General features: G+C 38.2%; 2 protein-coding genes across 2 annotated transcripts; one reads left to right on the forward strand and one right to left on the reverse strand.

Moving 5' to 3' along the window:
• Positions 1-5,878: 5,878 nt before the first annotated feature.
• On the reverse strand, positions 5,879-8,007 carry LOC5500902 (alpha-1D adrenergic receptor). The gene has a single exon (XM_001622230.3). The coding sequence runs from the start codon at positions 6,879-6,881 to the stop codon at positions 5,952-5,954; it is 930 nt and encodes a 309-aa protein (XP_001622280.1). The 5' UTR covers positions 6,882-8,007; the 3' UTR covers positions 5,879-5,951.
• Positions 8,008-11,419: 3,412 nt separating this feature from the next.
• On the forward strand, positions 11,420-17,402 carry LOC5500904 (malate dehydrogenase, mitochondrial). Its single transcript, XM_001622226.3, has 14 exons — positions 11,420-11,605; positions 11,730-11,850; positions 12,857-12,897; positions 13,046-13,136; positions 13,369-13,438; positions 13,529-13,568; positions 13,675-13,739; positions 13,846-13,906; positions 14,173-14,250; positions 14,628-14,726; positions 15,273-15,323; positions 15,476-15,577; positions 15,888-15,956; positions 17,175-17,402. Exons 1-14 carry the CDS (start codon positions 11,525-11,527, stop codon positions 17,229-17,231), a joined length of 1,026 nt encoding a protein of 341 aa, XP_001622276.2. The 5' UTR covers positions 11,420-11,524; the 3' UTR covers positions 17,232-17,402.
• Positions 17,403-17,768: the final 366 nt, after the last annotated feature.

Consider the following 17,768-nt stretch of genomic DNA (forward strand, 5'->3'; position numbering starts at 1 on the left):
GTTTTGCACTTGCGCGCGTATAGATGGTTAATCATGCCTTACTGCTGATAAATATACGGTTTTGAAATGTGTTGTCTGTTATATCCAAGCAAACTTGATAACAACACAATAGGGAGAGCTACCTGCGAGGCATATGCGCAACGACGCGTGGGAACAGATCACGGTAAATAAAACACCATAGACTTAACACAGCAGGAGGAATCGAGGTGGAGGGATTATAATATTTTATAATTTTATCCTTGTTTTCAACAATCGTAATAATATATCACCTTCATCGCTCTTTTGGTATTAACTTACTACTAATGCAGACGAAAGAAAACAAAATGCAAACTTAATTCTTTGTATTGTGTCGCTTTTGTCATTCTATATTCTCGCATTCAAACTGGCAAACTTTCCCTAAAATTTGTCTTTGTGACCATAGGGTGACGCGCACTATGAATCCATACTAGTGTAGGTACTGCGTAGTTCTGCGTAGATGTGGAGTTAGAAATTAAATGAGCTCATGGTGGCCAAACATGTTTTTTTGAAAAAAGAACAGCGTCGTAATATGACATTGTGCGCTCTCAGAACATTTTCTTTCAGTGCACACGAGAACTACTCTATCTTATAATACTTTGTATTCTGACATAAAATGTTATGCCCGTGGCCAGGATTTTGAGAGAGGTTACTTTACTCATTTAGCGCACCTCTTTCTCTTAGTAGATAACTCGTTCTTAGCCCGCAGTATTCCTCATCACACACACACCCTGGTCACTACTGGCTTGGAATGGTTTGAAATGAACAAGATTTGTAGAAAATAAACCAACCTTTTCCTTGAATTTTCTTTTTGTAATCCTTTTGCTGTTTTTCTCTTGCTAGCAATGGCATTTTATGGTGTTCCGTTAGTTACCAAACCTGATCGTTCTGTATGTGTTGCGTAACTCAAACCACTACTGTGGGCTGCTTTTTTGCCTTGTCTAGTTGCTATGTCAACAAAGTAATAGTAGCATCATGGGGTTTTTTGGCTCGATGCGTCTGATTAAGCGCTTCAAATTCCACACAAACTCCAACAACAAAACTCGGAATCTTGTAAGCTGGTATCACGCCTTGTCTACTTGCTATTTAGTAAATAAAAATGGCGGCTGGGGTATCTTCGTCTCTCGGCCAACTGTTTATTTTTCGTACCATTTCTCATCCGCGGACATTATCATTAACAGTGAGCCAAAGAAGGGGTTTATTTATTTTATATCCCAGTGAATACACTGAAAGTGCGAATTGTCTTCTGCGCGCGCTGACGTGCACTGGAATGACGCCACGAGCGCGCGCTGTTATGTTTGCCATTCGCGAAAGATAAAAATCCATGCAACAATTTTTTTATTAGAACAAAAACAAGAAAAAAATTATTTCTGTGCCTTCATAGCGTTTTGAAATCCTTGTTCGAGGAGTTATTGGGCAGACATCTTCACAGGACAGATATCACTTTGGCTGGACGTTATCGACTGATATTTGTCCTGTGAAAATATGCACGTGACCCGTATTGACCAATGAGCGCGCGTGAAAATTCATCACTGGGATATAAGTCAATATATTGATAATACCATGGGGTTTTGTTCGATCCAACAGCACTTGCATTAAAACGGCGAAATATTTTCCCACTTCAGAGGACTGTTTGAAGTTCGAAGCACAAATCATACGCATGTTAGTCAATCTTTTTATTATAAATCCAGATTTACATTTCAAAAAGTCTGAATATTTGTGGTCGTCTTGAATTCCTGATTAAAAGGAGATATATTATTTCCGATATTTTGATTAAAAACAACCATTGATACGCACGATTACGCTATACCTGTACACAGAGGATGACTGCGAATCAATGGCGCCATATGCCCCTGGTGATGATGATTTTATAGTACCAAGAGACCTCTCTTGATAGTACCCAATCACAGTTGTACGCTCCTATCGATGATGTCATAGCGGAAGAAAAATATGGAAACAATATATTGGTAACCCATCGACTCGAGTTTTCGTGACGCGATGTCCATCCGTCTCTTCGATACTTCGATTTATTACTCCTATAAGTAGCTTTCGCTAATACTAGGAGGCATATAGAGCTAAAATAATTACAATAAGTATTGCTCAAATAATAACAAATAATTATGATACAAAGAGTATTAAAGAGTAACTGTAGCAAAAACAAACATCAATGAATAAATAAGTAAATAAATAAATAAATAAATAAGTAAATAGATAAAATAAGAAAAACAGGATAGATACTTGAGACAAATAGGTAATAAACAAATAAATAAATTAGTAGTGAATAACAAGCAGACGAACAAAATATTTAATGGACCATTCCCCCTACGGCGCTCCACACCCCCATCCACACCAGAATCACTCGCAACCGCTACAACAAAGCATTGCAGAGGACTCCGGCGTAGACAGAAGCACAGAACGCCACAAGGGGAAAGGACCATTGAGGATCTAAATGCTAACACAAGTAACATGCACTTTAAATCTAATTGCAGATAAATGATATAAATAAATAGCTAAATACATAAATAATAAATAGATAAATAGCTAAATAAATAAATAAATGAATGAATAATAAATAAACAAACAAACTAAGCAGCTAATGGGTTGGGGATCTAAAGCCTGCGCAAGTAGCAAGGTACTTGTAAAGATCTAACTGCAGGCTGAACAGCAGCCTTATACTTGGCAAGGGTATTAATTGATTTGACGTCGTTGGGGAGCAAATTCCAGATTCTTATGGCTCTAGCGAAAAAAGAATAGTTGAAAGCTAGGGTATTTGCTTGCAATTGGTTATAATACAGCTCTTTGCGCCTGGTTGATCTGGTTGATCGCGTGACAAGATCAGGTAATTTAGCATATATAAGACTATTATGAAATTTATAAAATAAGATAGCCTGACTAGTTAAACGTCTTTGTTCAAGAGTGTCCCAAGATAGGTCTTTAACAAGTTTTGTGGTACTTGCATACGGGTCATATGTGTTGGTGACGAACCGTGCAGCGTTCTTTTGCACTTGTTCCAGGCGATTGACATCGGTATCAGTATAAGGGTTCCAAGCTGGAGCTGCGTACTCAAGAATAGGTCTTACTAAGGTGAAGTATGCTCTCTCTTTAACTAGCTGACTGCATGGTTTCAAAGTCCTGCGAAGAAGACCAAGAACTTTGTTTGCCTTTTCCGAGATTTTAGATGCGTGGGGGCCCCAGCGAAGATTGGAGGAACAGCGTACTCCAAGGTAATCTTGCTCTGCAACTTTGGATAGAGACTTATTGTTGATGGAGTAAGTATGCAAGGATGGTTTGCGCTTGTTTGTGATAGAAAGCAGATGACACTTAGACACGTTGAATTCCATTTGCCAATCATTTGACCATTTAGTTAAGTTATCCAGGTCTTGCTGGAGCACTTGATGATCATCTGCAGACCTGATATTGCGATAGACTACAGTATCATCAGCAAATAAACGTAGGTGAGACCTGGTGCAGAGAGTAATGTCGTTGATGAACAAGAGGAAGAGCGCCGGACCCAACACAGAGCCTTGAGGAACGCCTGAGGTCACTGGAGTACAGCTGGAGTGGGTACCATTCACAGAGACAAATTGTGTTCTAACAGATAAGAAACTAGTGATCCATTGGCAAGTCTTACCGCAGATACCATAACTACGGAGCTTATACAAAAGTTTGGAATGCGAGACTTTATCAAAGGCTTTACTGAAGTCGAGTAATAGAGCATCAACCTGGCCTTGATTATTAAGAGAAGTAGCCCAGTCATAAGTAGTAAGAACAAGCTGCGTCTCACAAGAAAAACCAGAACGAAAACCGTGTTGCAAATCAGATAAGATGTTGTTCATAGCAGTGTGACTGTTCAGATGGCTTAGCACTATATGTTCCATAACTTTACAGCATATACAAGTCAGGGATATGGGACGGTAGTTCTCAGGGTTGTCCTTGCTGGATTTTTTGAAGACAGGGACTACCAAAGCTTTTAACCAGTCTTCAGGCAAAATACCTGAGTCAAAACTTTGCTGGAAGATAAACGTGAGCACATTTGAGATCTCAGATGATAGATCACGGAGGATTCTTGGAGAAAGACCATCCGGTCCAACAGACTTAGATGGATTGAGACTTTCAAGCTGCTTACGAATGCCAGGCTCGGTAAAGATAATATCTTTAATTGTAGGGTAACTAGAAGTCGACAGATCTGGAAGTTGACCATTATCACTAGTGAAAACGCTCTGGAAATGATGGTTAAGAGCCTCAGCTTTATCTGCATCTGATATAAAAAGCATGATCTAAAAAGCATAGTATGACAACCAAACTTGACAGGTGTCATGTATCAAGGGAGGTGCAAAACTGTGGTCACGTGATTTGTGAAAATATGCTAACGTCATCAAAATAAGAAATATTTATATTTCACGAAGGAAACATCGTATGGCAACACCAAACTCGGTGTCATGTATGTTTCAAGTGGGGTGCAATGAGATGGTCACGTGACTTCATTGATGACGTCACTACGTTAAACTACCCTGACGCCGAAACATCGTAGACAACTATGTAGATGTCAAGGGTGGTGGGAAGGGGGTTTAACAAGTTGGTCGCGTGATCTGTGAAATCGTTGACGTCGTCAAAGAAGAAATATAATAATAATATTTAAGATTTCTTAAATTATTAAGCGACAATAAGCAAAGATTTGGTCGTTTGGTGCTTCGCTTTCAGGTATTGCCTAAATAGGCTTGGTTTCTAGCCGTGGTTACGTCGCGCTCTCCTCCTCCACTGACGGCTGGGCACGCGGTCGAGACACCATGACCGTGACGTCACATCGTCACCGTCTGATCGCTTTCGTTGTGATAATTATGCTAATGACGGACTTTCGAGTGGTAAGTTTCTGATTGGCTAATCCAGACAAAGCTTCATACCCTGCGCCCAGCCGTGGAATGGGAAAGGATCGCGGGCGCACCGAAATCATCACGGCTGGAGACCGAGCCTACCTGCTAGCCGGCTCTCCGGAGTATCGGGACTCCTGTGGATTCCTTCCGGGATTCCACAGGAGACCCGAAACTCCGAAAACAGTAATTCGAGTTATCCGAGTTAATGTTATCGGGAATGCCTCTTAAGTTTCAGAGGTGTAATAAACCTGGCTCTCTACATTTACATTGGTGATTGTGAATCCCTCGTCTTCACAGATAAGGACGTTAAGTCGGAGGTCCCGTCTCTCACCGCACATCATTAACCTGTATTGGGGGATGTAAAAGAACCGCTGGGGACGCTGGCCCGTGGCACCATCTTCAGTGACAATGCTTACACACTAACTCACTCATGATTGTAAACTGCGTGGAGCAGTCTGTATCTACACACTGACGAGTTACATTGAAGCGCATTTAGTCATTTCGTATGTCAAAGTGCGCTATACAAATGCCACTGACGAGATAAGTCAGTCACATGTGAAGCGCATTTGATCATTTCGTATGTTAACGTGCACTATACAAATGCCACTGATGGGTAAAGTCAGTCACATGTGAAGCGCATTCGATCATTTCGTATGTTAAAGGGCGCTATACAAATGCCACTGACGAGTAAAGTCAGTCACATGTGAAGCGCATTTGATCATTTCGTATGTTAAAGGGCGCTATACAAATGCCACTGATGGGTAAAGTCATTCACATGTGAAGCGCATTTGATCATTTCGTATGTTGAAGGGCGCTATACAAATGCCACTGACGAGTAAAGTCAGTCACATGTGAAGCGCATTTGATCATTTCGTATGTTAAAGTGTGCTATACAAATGCCAAACATTACATTTTTTTTAACATTACAATGTTCTTAGCCATATTATTAGCACTTGGATCAGATCAGAATACACTTTTCACAATGTGCGGTCTCCGGGAATTTCTATGAGCTACCTTCTTATAGCTCACTTAATTTATTATTTGATTTCGAATGACATTGAGGTCTCAACTCTCAGTGTCTCCGTGCGTCACATCTCTATTTTTCTTGATAACTCTTTTTCTAGCCTTATTGCAATAGTCTTTGATTATCTCTATAAACGCTTGCCGAAAGTTCGAGCTCTGACAGGAATAAATAAGAGGGTTAATTGCGGCATCCAGAAAATATATTGCAAATGCGATATTACGAATATCTGTTTTCACGCCAATGTATAGTCGCAGTGTATGTATGATTGCCACTGGCAAAAAACACGAGACAAACACGACAGTAACGCATGCTGATCTTTTGAAGAGTTTTTGTCGCATCGCAGCTTCTTCTGCCGCCGAAATGTTCTGTGGGGCCACAGAGTTTTTAAAGTAGAGCTCTTTTACTATACAACCATAGCAAAATAGCATAACTAAGCAAGGAATGAATATAACAAGAGAAAAAGCTATGATGATATAGGTTTTGTAGTTTACATATTTGTGACTACATTCACCATTTTCGAAAACACTGAAGACGTACAAAGGAAGCGTCACCCCCAAAGAAATAATCCAGCTCGCAACAATCGCATACTTGACGGTGTCTTCTCGTAGTTTATAACTGTCTTGCAACGGGTGAATAACTGCTTGGTAGCGCTCGATAGCTAAGATGGCAAGAGTCAGCGTGGATGCACTCGTTGTAGTCACGGGTAAATTACCAATGTAGAAAATTTTGCAAAAAATGTCTGGGAAGTTGTCAAGTGTGAACAAGTAAGGTATTCCACATATGATGGCGAAGACGATGGTGGCCAGGTCTGCCGCGGCGACGTTTGCAAGAAGGTAATTTGTAGTGCTTCTTAGAAGGCGTTTTCTGCGAACGGCAGCTATCACGAGGACATTACCCGGAATTCCCACAAAAAGTGTTGTACATAAAACTACCCCGTAAAACAAGTTTCTTAATGTTCTTAACAAGCCCATCTCCAATCTAAAGAATTCTTCAGGTATTAAGGATTTGGAGATATTCCGGAGATATTCGGGGGCTCATTCAGACTTGTCAAATGTTACAATGTGCCTCTATGAAGCGTGTTCCGTAAGATTTTCGGTTGTGTTTTGCACTTGTTTGTCTAGGCTCGGTGGCTCTTTGGCACAATTTGCTGCTTCTGGCACTTCTCAAGTGCAAAGTAATAACGGGACTGCCTTTTTATTCCAGATCTAATTTACTCTCCAAACAAACTGTCGGCAGGCGAGTTAATATGACGAATCAAAATGCCGCCCAGCGCACAAATTAATAATATAAAAAAGACAGCAACTCTTGTCTGATTGCAATTTCAAATGTATTATCATTCTTTTATCCCGGGACGGAAATGAAAATACTATTTTTAGCTACAAGCAGGAGAGCAGGATTGTGTATTTCAGATCATGTCGCTTTTTTATAGCGACATAGGAAAGGAGTCACTGTTTTTTTTTTTTTTAATAATAAAACCACAAGAGTGTCTTTAAATTAGCTGAAATGTGCCTTTTTTGACGTGCTCTTCTTCTTTTCTCGAAAAGCCAGTCAAGCGACGTTGCGTAGTCTGAGACCCTGTCCCGGCAACCTTTTTGTTATGGATACGGGTAACGACCTCCAGAGTGTAACAGTTTGAAAACGATACCCTTTTGGTGCCGTGGGGACGGACGAAAACGGAACCTTTCGAAAACGATGGCGTGATAACTCAGGTCCAGTCCACTTGGCGCGCGAGTACGCAGGCGCTGTAGAACTTGTTATCGTTATCGTATCGTTTCTGCGTTTTCGTTGGGACGGGCCGTATCAAAATGAGAACGCTTCGTGTGGACTCGGATTGTTTTGAAAACGGAACAAAAAGGTTGCGTTTTGAAACGAAAACGGATACGTGGGGACGGGGCCTGAGCTACCCCGTGGCATGGTATATATATAGACTATATATATAGATATATTTAGACTGTTTAAATGCCATACTGTAATTTGAAGGTATCAATTTAGTGGTGATTCTCTCCTTTATTTGACTGAATATTCAGAAAAATTAATCTGGAAATTAAAATCCACAAATGTATCTCCTTCAATGCATTACATATTGGTGCACCCACCATTTACCATATAATGGCCTTGTTGTTGTTGGCCTACTCCAAAATGAATGCAATCGAGAAAAAACAGATTGATTTTGGAAGCAAACCCTAAAAAAATACATCTAAGACATCACTGACAGTGCTAAAATGCTAACTTCTAATTTCAAACCAAACCCTTTCATTGATCTATGTTTGGGGTAGAGAGGAAACAGCAAAGAATATCAATTGATTAAAAAATAGTCGACGGGAGAGGAGAAATAAAGGAAATCGACTCAACTTGAAAGGTTTGGTGAAAAAAATATGAATAATGAAAATAATTTGATTGGGCATTTATTGACATTTCCCCTTTCCCATTATCTTAACCCTTCCACCACCACAGGCCTCTAAAGAGGCCAAGCCTATGCTATCCAAGCTATGTGAACATAGCTTCAAATTCTATTATTGAAAAAGAACATGGTTGTTGCTTAGTGTTATATAGTTTAAGTATCTTGTCCTAAAAAAACCCTTCCCCTCATAAAAGTCCCATTAATGTACATTTGTAAAGCTACATTCTGACAAGCTTTGTCCTTACAAAGAACAAGTAATGGATTAAACAGGATTCCAAAGATATTATATAGTGTCAGACACAGTTTTAGATGAGATGCAATACTGAAGTTTCCATGTGGTGATTTCCCATCCTCATGGGAATTAATATCTACAAATATACATCCAGTAAAGCATTATATTTTGGTGTTTTTAGAAGCCCTGGATCCAACCATTCCAGTAAAATAAAACTAAACCTCTAAAATAAATGTAATGGGAAAGAGACTGACTTGGAAAGGAAATCCTAAAAAAAGATATAAGTGAAAGTACTAAATGAAAATTTCTAATTTAAAAATCAAATTTATTCATTAATTTATTTTTTGTGTAGAGGGGAAATAGCAAATAGCATCAATTGCATAAAAATAGGAGAAGTAGGAGAAGTAAAAGGAAGAAATATGACTCTTCTTTAAATGTTTGAAAAGAAAATATAACAATAATAATTATATGATAATTATATTCAGTACTTTCCTAAAATATTTCCATTATCTTTAGGTTGATAAAAAACTGTTTTCTTTACAGATTTATTATTTAAAAAGCAAAAGTTTGTTTTTAGTTTTTATATTGTATAAGTATCTTGTTCTAAAAAAAACATATTGAGTGTGTACTGCTGAATCACATAGTAATGAACTAGTCATTTGAGCCCCCTCCCTCATGGCCCCGCAGAAGCCAGGGGTTAATGTGGGGTTTTAGACCACTTTTTAACCAGAATATGTCAAGAGAGGTGGTGGTATTGACTGTTTTTTACTCTTAACTTGGAAACATGCTTTTAAAAAGTCTAATCCCCCACCCTTTCCTGGGACCATGGAAGTGGGTGTACCAAATGACTAGTGAATAAGAACTCCCTACTGTTCTCTTCAAGACATGGTTTTTAATTCCCATGTCTTCCAGTCTTTAGCATTCATCTTGGCCCTTCAGGTAGTTCCTGGTTCATGAAAGAGTGAAAACAATTATTTATTATATCTTTCAAAACAATCTTTTCATCAAGCCATTTATAATCTAACTAATTTTCCACAACTATTTGAAAAAAATAAACACATGAGATGCAAGATTCAGACAATAACAACAATACATATTGACAATAGGGGTTGATTTTTTTTATCCTCGGTAAGGAAAATTTCTCTTGTAAATTGAAAAAGTTGCTGTATTTTCTAAGAATATGTATCTTCTTAGGACTAAGAGCACAGGATATAAAGACAAGAACGGTCTTTTTTAGCAGTAGTTGACAAATGCAACACGATATTGGTTAGCCTTTATGAAATATCCCAACACAATCAATCTGCCCTGAAGAAGTCTTATTAAAGTCGAAAATTTGGCAGAGTCGAATCCAAGTTTTTCGTGTATTGTATTTTATTCAACACAACCAAGAATATAGATAAAAAGAAGAATGTCAAAACAAAAGCTGTTATGCTCAAATAATTTGATTACTAAATTAAGTACTCGCATTCTTAAAGCAAAAAAAAGGACAACAAAAGCCCAATAACTATCATATCCTCAATAGACAATACAAATCGTCGTCCGAAACTCACCTTGCATTGTTTTTTTTTCGCTTTCTTGTGGTTGTGCTCGCTTTTTAATGTTAACTGCTACTTGCTTAAATGTACTAGCTAAAACCAGATAAATCTTGGCGTGAATGAATGTTAGTAGATCTCCTCTAGTAGACTTTATCCTTAAGTCACAAAATTTGAGGCAAAATAAATAATCATCGCATAATCGACAAGAACTTTTTCCCTTGCTCCGTGCTTGTATTTAGTCGCCATTTCGGGGCCGAGTGGGGCCTGGGAGTCGCGCGGCTGACTGACTGGCTGGCTGGCTGGCGAGTGACACCACAGGATACCCGCGCGATGACCACAAAAACCAAGTCGCATACCTATACCATATTTCTATGCCTATGGAGCTACGCGCGCGGCCTGCGGCCGCGCTTAGCTCCGCTATTATTCAGTTATAATATTGGGTCGTTATGTCCTTTGGCGTGATTTGTCGTTGATAACCTTTCTTCTTTGTACATTAACAAGCATCTTACTCAACCAGGAGTACATTAGGAGTAACGCACGCGTTCTCCTGACCAATAACAAAAAGTAAATTAACGTCATCAGTGCTGATGCGCTAGTCGTTTTGCTTTAGTTTTTTTAAAGACTCTAACTTGGCCAAAGAGGGGGGATTATCCTCGTCTTGCTCTTCCAATTCCAATTTATGAAGTTTACTTTCTTTTTCTTGATCCCCAGTTTTCATGTCAATTAAAGACTCTTAAATAAAAGTTTTAAAAAGTATATTTTGTTTGAGAATGAGGAGTAACGTTCTCCTGTTGGGCTAACGATTTCATCAAAATCTTTCAAGTTTTCTCAATAAATATTCGCGCATCCCATTTTTAGCGACACTTCATTTTCGTATCATCATAATTTCGTGAATTTCTATCAGTCGCGCCAAAGTGTAATCAAGGTACGCTAGAATAAAAACAAAAAGCCCAAATAGTCGTGTTCGTGAACCAGAAGATTGATACAATACACCAAAAACGGGTATTCGACTCTGCCAAATTTTCGTCTATAATAAGACTTCTTTAGGGGAGACTTCAAGTCAGCCTTGAAGAAGTCTTATTATAGACGAAAATTTAGCAGAGTCAAGGTACGCTAGAGTGTTCTCTGGGTACGCGCAGCACAGGAATCCCAAATATAGGAATTCATCGTATAAAAAAAAAAAAAAAAAAAAAACTCGCCAAGGATTACTCTCCCCGTCTCCCCATTTTTTGCAATTTGCTATTCCTTAGATCGACCCAAAAGCTATAAGAATAGACCTCGTTCTGATGCTACTAGCGTGGTATAGCTGTGGTAAGTTACTTTCTTGGAGACTGGCACTACTTAGAACGTAAACTTGTGAGCATGCGCGATCACGATCTCTCTTGAACGGTCACCGTCGCTGTTAGAAAAAGGTTGCGGAATCCTTCCCTAAAATATCACACAAAAATGCTTTCCAGAGCTGCTATTCGCGCAAATGGAGCCAACACTATTTCTAGAGCTGTCAGACAGTTCTCTTCATCTTCACAGGTAGGAAATCTCGTGTTGGGTTCCCGCGAAGGCAAAGTACCGGTGAAATGTAAATTTGTAATTTCACACGATCCAAAGTTACAATTTGTTGAAATCGTGTCTGTGTTGTCATGTTTGTGCATAGCGGCAGTCAAAGGTTGCAATCCTTGGTGCAGCTGGGGGAATAGGCCAGCCAATGTCTTTGCTATTGAAACAATCTCCGTTGATCAGCCATCTCGCTTTGTATGACATCGTCAACACCCCAGGCAAGTGTACCAAGTACTTTACTTACTTCAGCTTATACCAGTCTCAACACAAAACACACTAATTCCTTTACAAAACCAACAAACAAGCAAACAAGCTCTCTTGGCAATCTGCAATCAACCCCACAGAAAACCCAAGCACTCTATGTATTCTAGTACGCAAGAGAATTTGTATAGTGATAAAAAAATGGAAAATTAAATAAAATGGACTTTCTAGTGGACTTTTTGATGATCTAAATCACCTCAAAATTGGTAAGCAGAACGCTCAAAGGTTAAGCCAAACAGCCGAATGAAGCTAAAGTCACCATCCCGTTTTGTGTAGGAAACCTTGGCATTATTTTTTTAATTTGCTGACCTTTCGCGCTCTGTCACAATGCTTGAATTGACCAGCCGTGCACCCAACTGACTTTTCTCTCCACCCTACCCCAGACCTATAAAAACCACTTGATAAAGTCATACGTACCCACGCCTTCATGGGAGCTGTTAAGTCAGCCAATCACAGAACAACCTCAGGTAAACAAGAAATGGAAAAACATGTGACTGCTCCCATGGGGGCGCAGATGGGTAAGATTTTACCAAATGGTCTTGATAGGTCTGGGGTAGAATGGGGAGAGCTTTGAGGAGCGATTACCAAGCCAAATATCAGTTGGGTGCATGGCTCCTCATCTTGTAAGAGTGGTGAAAGGGAAATGAGTGAGAAAAATGGACCCATAATATTCAGGAGAGATCCCAAAGAGAAAATAATAAAGTGAGTCCCCTATGAAGATTATTTTCTTTAATTTTCCATTTTTTCATCACTATACAAATTCTCTTGCATACTAGAATACAAACCGTGTGCTTGGGTTACCTGTGTCAACCCATGAATTAATGACATTTTAAGATGCAGAATGATTACAAACATCAGTGCATAATTAACAATGGTATAAATTTATATATAAGTGTGACCTTTCTTGCATAACAACTCTCATCTCAATGAAGTGATAGTAATTAATGTTTTTGTTTTCTGTAGGAGTTGCTGCTGATTTGAGCCACATTTCCACCCGTGCAAAGGTTAGTAAGTATCGTTAGTGATGAAAAGTCACATGTTAATCCACTCTTTTTCATTTTGATGAATAGCTGTTTAACAGGCATATTCTGTCTGCCCTGAAATATTTGCAATAAGTATTAAAAGCTCATACTGACATAAATTTTTAAACAGGTTACAAGTCACCAAGGGCCAGATGATTTGAAAGCTGCTCTTGAGGGATGCTCTGTAGTGGCAATTCCCGCTGGTGTGCCAAGAAAACCTGGTAAGCTTGCTGTTACATTTAGTAAAACTAAAATACAAAGTCATCTTGCTATTATGAACACTAAATGACAGTCCCGAGGGTGTCAGCAATAGTCAGATTTGACTTGAAATCTTTCAGTCTTCATTTAGCAATCATGACAATGATCAGTTAGCTAGAAATACAGCTTTTAACAACATTGACATCTTATAAAGTGACAATAACCTATTATTTTTAATCGTTCTAATCATCTCAGGAATGACTCGTGATGATCTCTTCAACACCAATGCTTCCATAGTCAAAAATCTTTCGGAGGCTTGTGCAAAGTAAGTCAGTTGTGTAAAAGGGGACTTTTGGTGGTGGAGATATACCCCGAGTTTGGCTGTTACAATTATTTTTCATGTTATACTTATTAGGCACTGCCCCAAGGCTATCATCTGCATCATCTCAAATCCTGTAAGTTTCTGTTGATTCATGCAAGTTCAACATTATTTATTTTGATTCATACAAGTTGTACTGTTGTATTATTTTTTAATTCATGATTTACTTGTAAATGTTGTAGGTCAACTCAACAGTCCCTATTGCAAGTGAAGTCTACAAAAAGGCGGGAGTGTATGACCCAGGAAGGTCAGCACAATGTTCATTTTCCCTTTGCGAAATCACATTGTATAACACAAGCATTATACTCATTTATAGCAAAAAAGTGATATCTAACATTTAGTTTTTTTGATAGAATTCTTGGTGTTACAACCCTTGACATTGTGCGTGCTCATACATTTGTTGCTGAAGCTAAGGTTAGTTCTCTTATTGAAACCACTGTTTACATCACCAAGTGATGCTTAGATTAAATCTTAAGGTTCAAACTCCATAAACTTTTTCGTCCATCAAATGTGTTGTCTCACAACACATTCAAACTTGACAAACAAACTGTCACATTTTTTATGGAACTTTTTCTCACATAAATAACTGCCTTATAAAACATCTTGAGTTGAATAATCTGTTATTTTTAACTAGCCCTCCATGCTGTACATCATGTCACTGACTTTTTGTTCTTTTTTAGGGCCTGGATGTGAATATTGTTAAGATCCCAGTCATTGGTGGTCACTCTGGAGTCACCATTCTGCCTCTTCTCTCTCAGGTACACAATGTTCTAGCCAATCAGGGACAATCTTTATGCATTTAAAATTAAAACATCATTCTACAGTAGCTTGCCTACTCTTTTTTATGTGGGATTCACCCTTTTTCTTGCCAAAACTCAGTAGATTTTAGCAAAAAAAGCAGGGGATTGTCTTTGATATTTTTCTCCTAAGCCTGAATATTTTTGCATCTCAATTGACCTGTTTTGATGGGAATACATTAGTCTTTGTTTATTTGTAAACTAATGCTTTGTTAACTAAGCTTACCCATATTACTGGCCAGTCAAATAAAACCAATTTAATTTGATACTTTTTATCCTTTAATTTACAACTTATTTTTACAAAAAGTAAATAATCTGGATGTTATGTTTCTTTTCAGACCACACCATGTGTGAATTTTACTCAGGACGACCTTGAGAAGTTGACAGATAGAATTCAAAACGCTGGCACTGAGGTCGTCAATGCAAAGGCTGGAGCTGTGAGTATTAGGTGGTCAAGGATTGCCAATATCTATGTGTCTTGGAGGTGGTCAAAATAGTATTCGCCTTTTCTGTATATTCTATATGTATGTAGAACCTGTAGGTTCTTAAAAAGCCTTTTTGTCAAATTTAGATTTTCCTCAAAACGTCCCTGATGAGACACAATTGGAATAATCTTCAAGGGTCTTACATATTTTGCATTTTTTTGTGTCACTGGTTTTCAAAACTTTGATAACTGTTTTGCTAAAGAAAATAAGGTGTAAAGAGTGCCTTTTTTTGTTTGCCAAAAATGGAAGCAACACTGACCCAAAGATGATGTTGGTACTGTTTCACATAACATGCATATTGGGAGTTGTAGTGAATTATAGTTTCCCACAATTTTTGTTTTTGCTTTATGCTGACTGTGCCTGTTCTTCAGGTCCCCTGCAAATGGTACGATTAAACATATTATTATTATTGTCTGTCATCATCATCGTTGTTGTTATAATAGTGATTATATTGCAAGCAATGCTGAAGTACTATAAAATATTTTATTATTATCTCAGGGATCTGCAACCTTGTCTATGGCGTATGCTGGAAAGGAGTTTGTACATTCTGTAAGTGATCAATTAAATTATATCAGTTTGATTTATACTGTGTTCTCTAACTGTCTGAAGGCCATTTTGTGATCCCTCCTTTCTTATTTGGTTCATTGGATTTTATTATTTCAATTTAAAATGTTCTATATAGAGTCTTTCTTTTGCCTTAGGTTATTGAGGCTTTAAATGGCAAGAAGGATGTGGTGCAGTGTGCTTTTATCAAGTCTCACCTGACCGAGGCTGGTTATTTTGCTACTCCAGTTCTACTGGGAGTGAGTACAGAAATAGTATATTATATTAGCTCTTTACAGATTATAATTGAAAAATACCGGTACCTGTTTTTTACTATACAGTGGAATCCACTTGAAGCCACAAGGGAGATAAAAAAACACTTTGGAAAAATGAGAATTACCCAATTAGAAATTACTAATAAATGGTATCAACTGAACATAAGTAGAGTTATGAGGGAGCTTGAGATATCCAAGTTCAAACTTGGGGCTCCACTCTCTCTCTATGTTTTGTAACTTATGTTCCATCTATATGATTTTTAACCTGTAATGTACCTTATTGTTTTTATTGTAGACAAATGGTGTTGAGAAGAATCTAGGAATGGGAAAGCTCTCAGATTATGAACAAAAGAAGATGGGAGAGGTAATGTTTGGTGTTTTTTTTACCTTTTTTATATTTTTTCTATCTATGGTTATAGGATATACAGTAAACTTTGCCTAAGGCGGCACTTTTGGGACTAAGATTATCGTGAAAGGTTAGAGATTTGACAACCTACTATGTGTAAGTCGTCATTTTGGTGATTTGTTTGTAACCTAAATGAGTAATGACTTGAAGAAGAGGTAGCATTGCAGCAATGTTGATTTGTTTCATTCCAGGATTTCAGTCAGTATTTATAAAAAAGAGTTTTCAGTTTTTGTTCAGTTGCCATGATAATTACTGCGTAATCAATACATAAATTACTTTCTATACACGACTAGTGTCACGACTAGTGTCACGACTAGTGTCACGGCTAGTGTCACGACTAGTGTCACGGCTAGTGTCACGACTAGTGTCACGGCTAGTGTCACGACTAGTGTCACGGCTAGTGTCACGGCTAGTGTCACGACTAGTGTCACGGCTAGTGTCACGACTAGTGTCACGACTAGTGTCACGGCTAGTGTCACGGCTAGTGTCACGACTAGTGTCACGGCTAGTGTCACGACTAGCGTCACGACTAGCGTCACGACTAGCGTCACGACTAGCGTCACGACTAGCGTCACGACTAGTGTCACGACTAGTGTCACGGCTAGTGTCACGACTAGTGTCACGACTAGTGTCACGGCTAGTGTCACGACTAGTGTCACGACTAGCGTCACGACTAGTGTCACGACTAGTGTGAGTGTCGGCTTAGGCAACGCAAAAACAATAGGGAACTTGCGAAAGATCACTGGGTGGCAAACTAGCGGTAGTTCGCGGGGTTTTTCCATATATATATATATATCTTGGTTTATAGGAAAAAAAACAAGCGAACTACCGTTTCATCTCTACAAGCCTGTTTCGTGGTTGCCTACTCATCAGGAGATTATCGCATGTTTTTTTACAAACCAAGATATATCCCAAGATATATACCAAGATATATTTTTTTTTTGTGATCAGAAAATTAGGGCTAGAGGCAATAATATGTTTGGAACAATAAATGTTTTTTTTATTTGTTATTAAATTCTTCTTTTTCCACACTCTTGGTTAACTAAACTATAAATAATCTGAGATATTTTGCACAGAATTATGCAGTTGAAGTATGGCATGATGTTGGAAACTGTTCAGCAAACTATATAATGATAGCTTTGGCCCTCTGAAGGCTAATTTTATCTTTTCTTGTAGGTCATTCCAGAGTTATTGAAGAACATCAAGAAAGGAGAAGACTTTGTAAACCAATAATTACTCTATAATCTCTTCTGGTGTCCTTAAGCTTTAGTAAAGCTATAGCTATGCTTTTATTAATATACAGTGTTTTAGAAGACACAGAATTGTAAATTAATTCAGAATTTTATTGGATGCCATTCTAACTCTGTCCTTATCTGTGTATCTAGTAAAACATCATTATAAAAATTGTGTTTTTTTGTGGTATATAGTAGGATGTTAAGTTTTACGAAACTGGAGAGACAACGGCAGAACACACTGTTTATTTCTTTTATCATCCCTCTGGCATTGTTAATCTTAAAGTCCCTAATAATGCGGAGAGGCTGTTGTATACTTGAAGGAGATATCCATAAAAAAATCATCAGACTAAGGTCATTGGATTTTCTTGCATCTATAATCCTTGTGGAAACCTTTGGCATAATTTTTAAAAGATGTGTTCAACAAAATAAGCTAAAACAAAATAAGCTATGGTACTAAGATAAACAAAAATACCCACACAACAATTTTCTGAAACAGTCCCTTTGCCTGGATCAGTGTTAGCCATGAGATGTACTG

The sequence above is a fragment of the Nematostella vectensis genome, chromosome 4, assembly GCF_932526225.1.
Source record: "Nematostella vectensis chromosome 4, jaNemVect1.1, whole genome shotgun sequence".
In the NCBI taxonomy this organism is placed as follows: Eukaryota; Metazoa; Cnidaria; class Anthozoa; order Actiniaria; family Edwardsiidae; genus Nematostella; species Nematostella vectensis.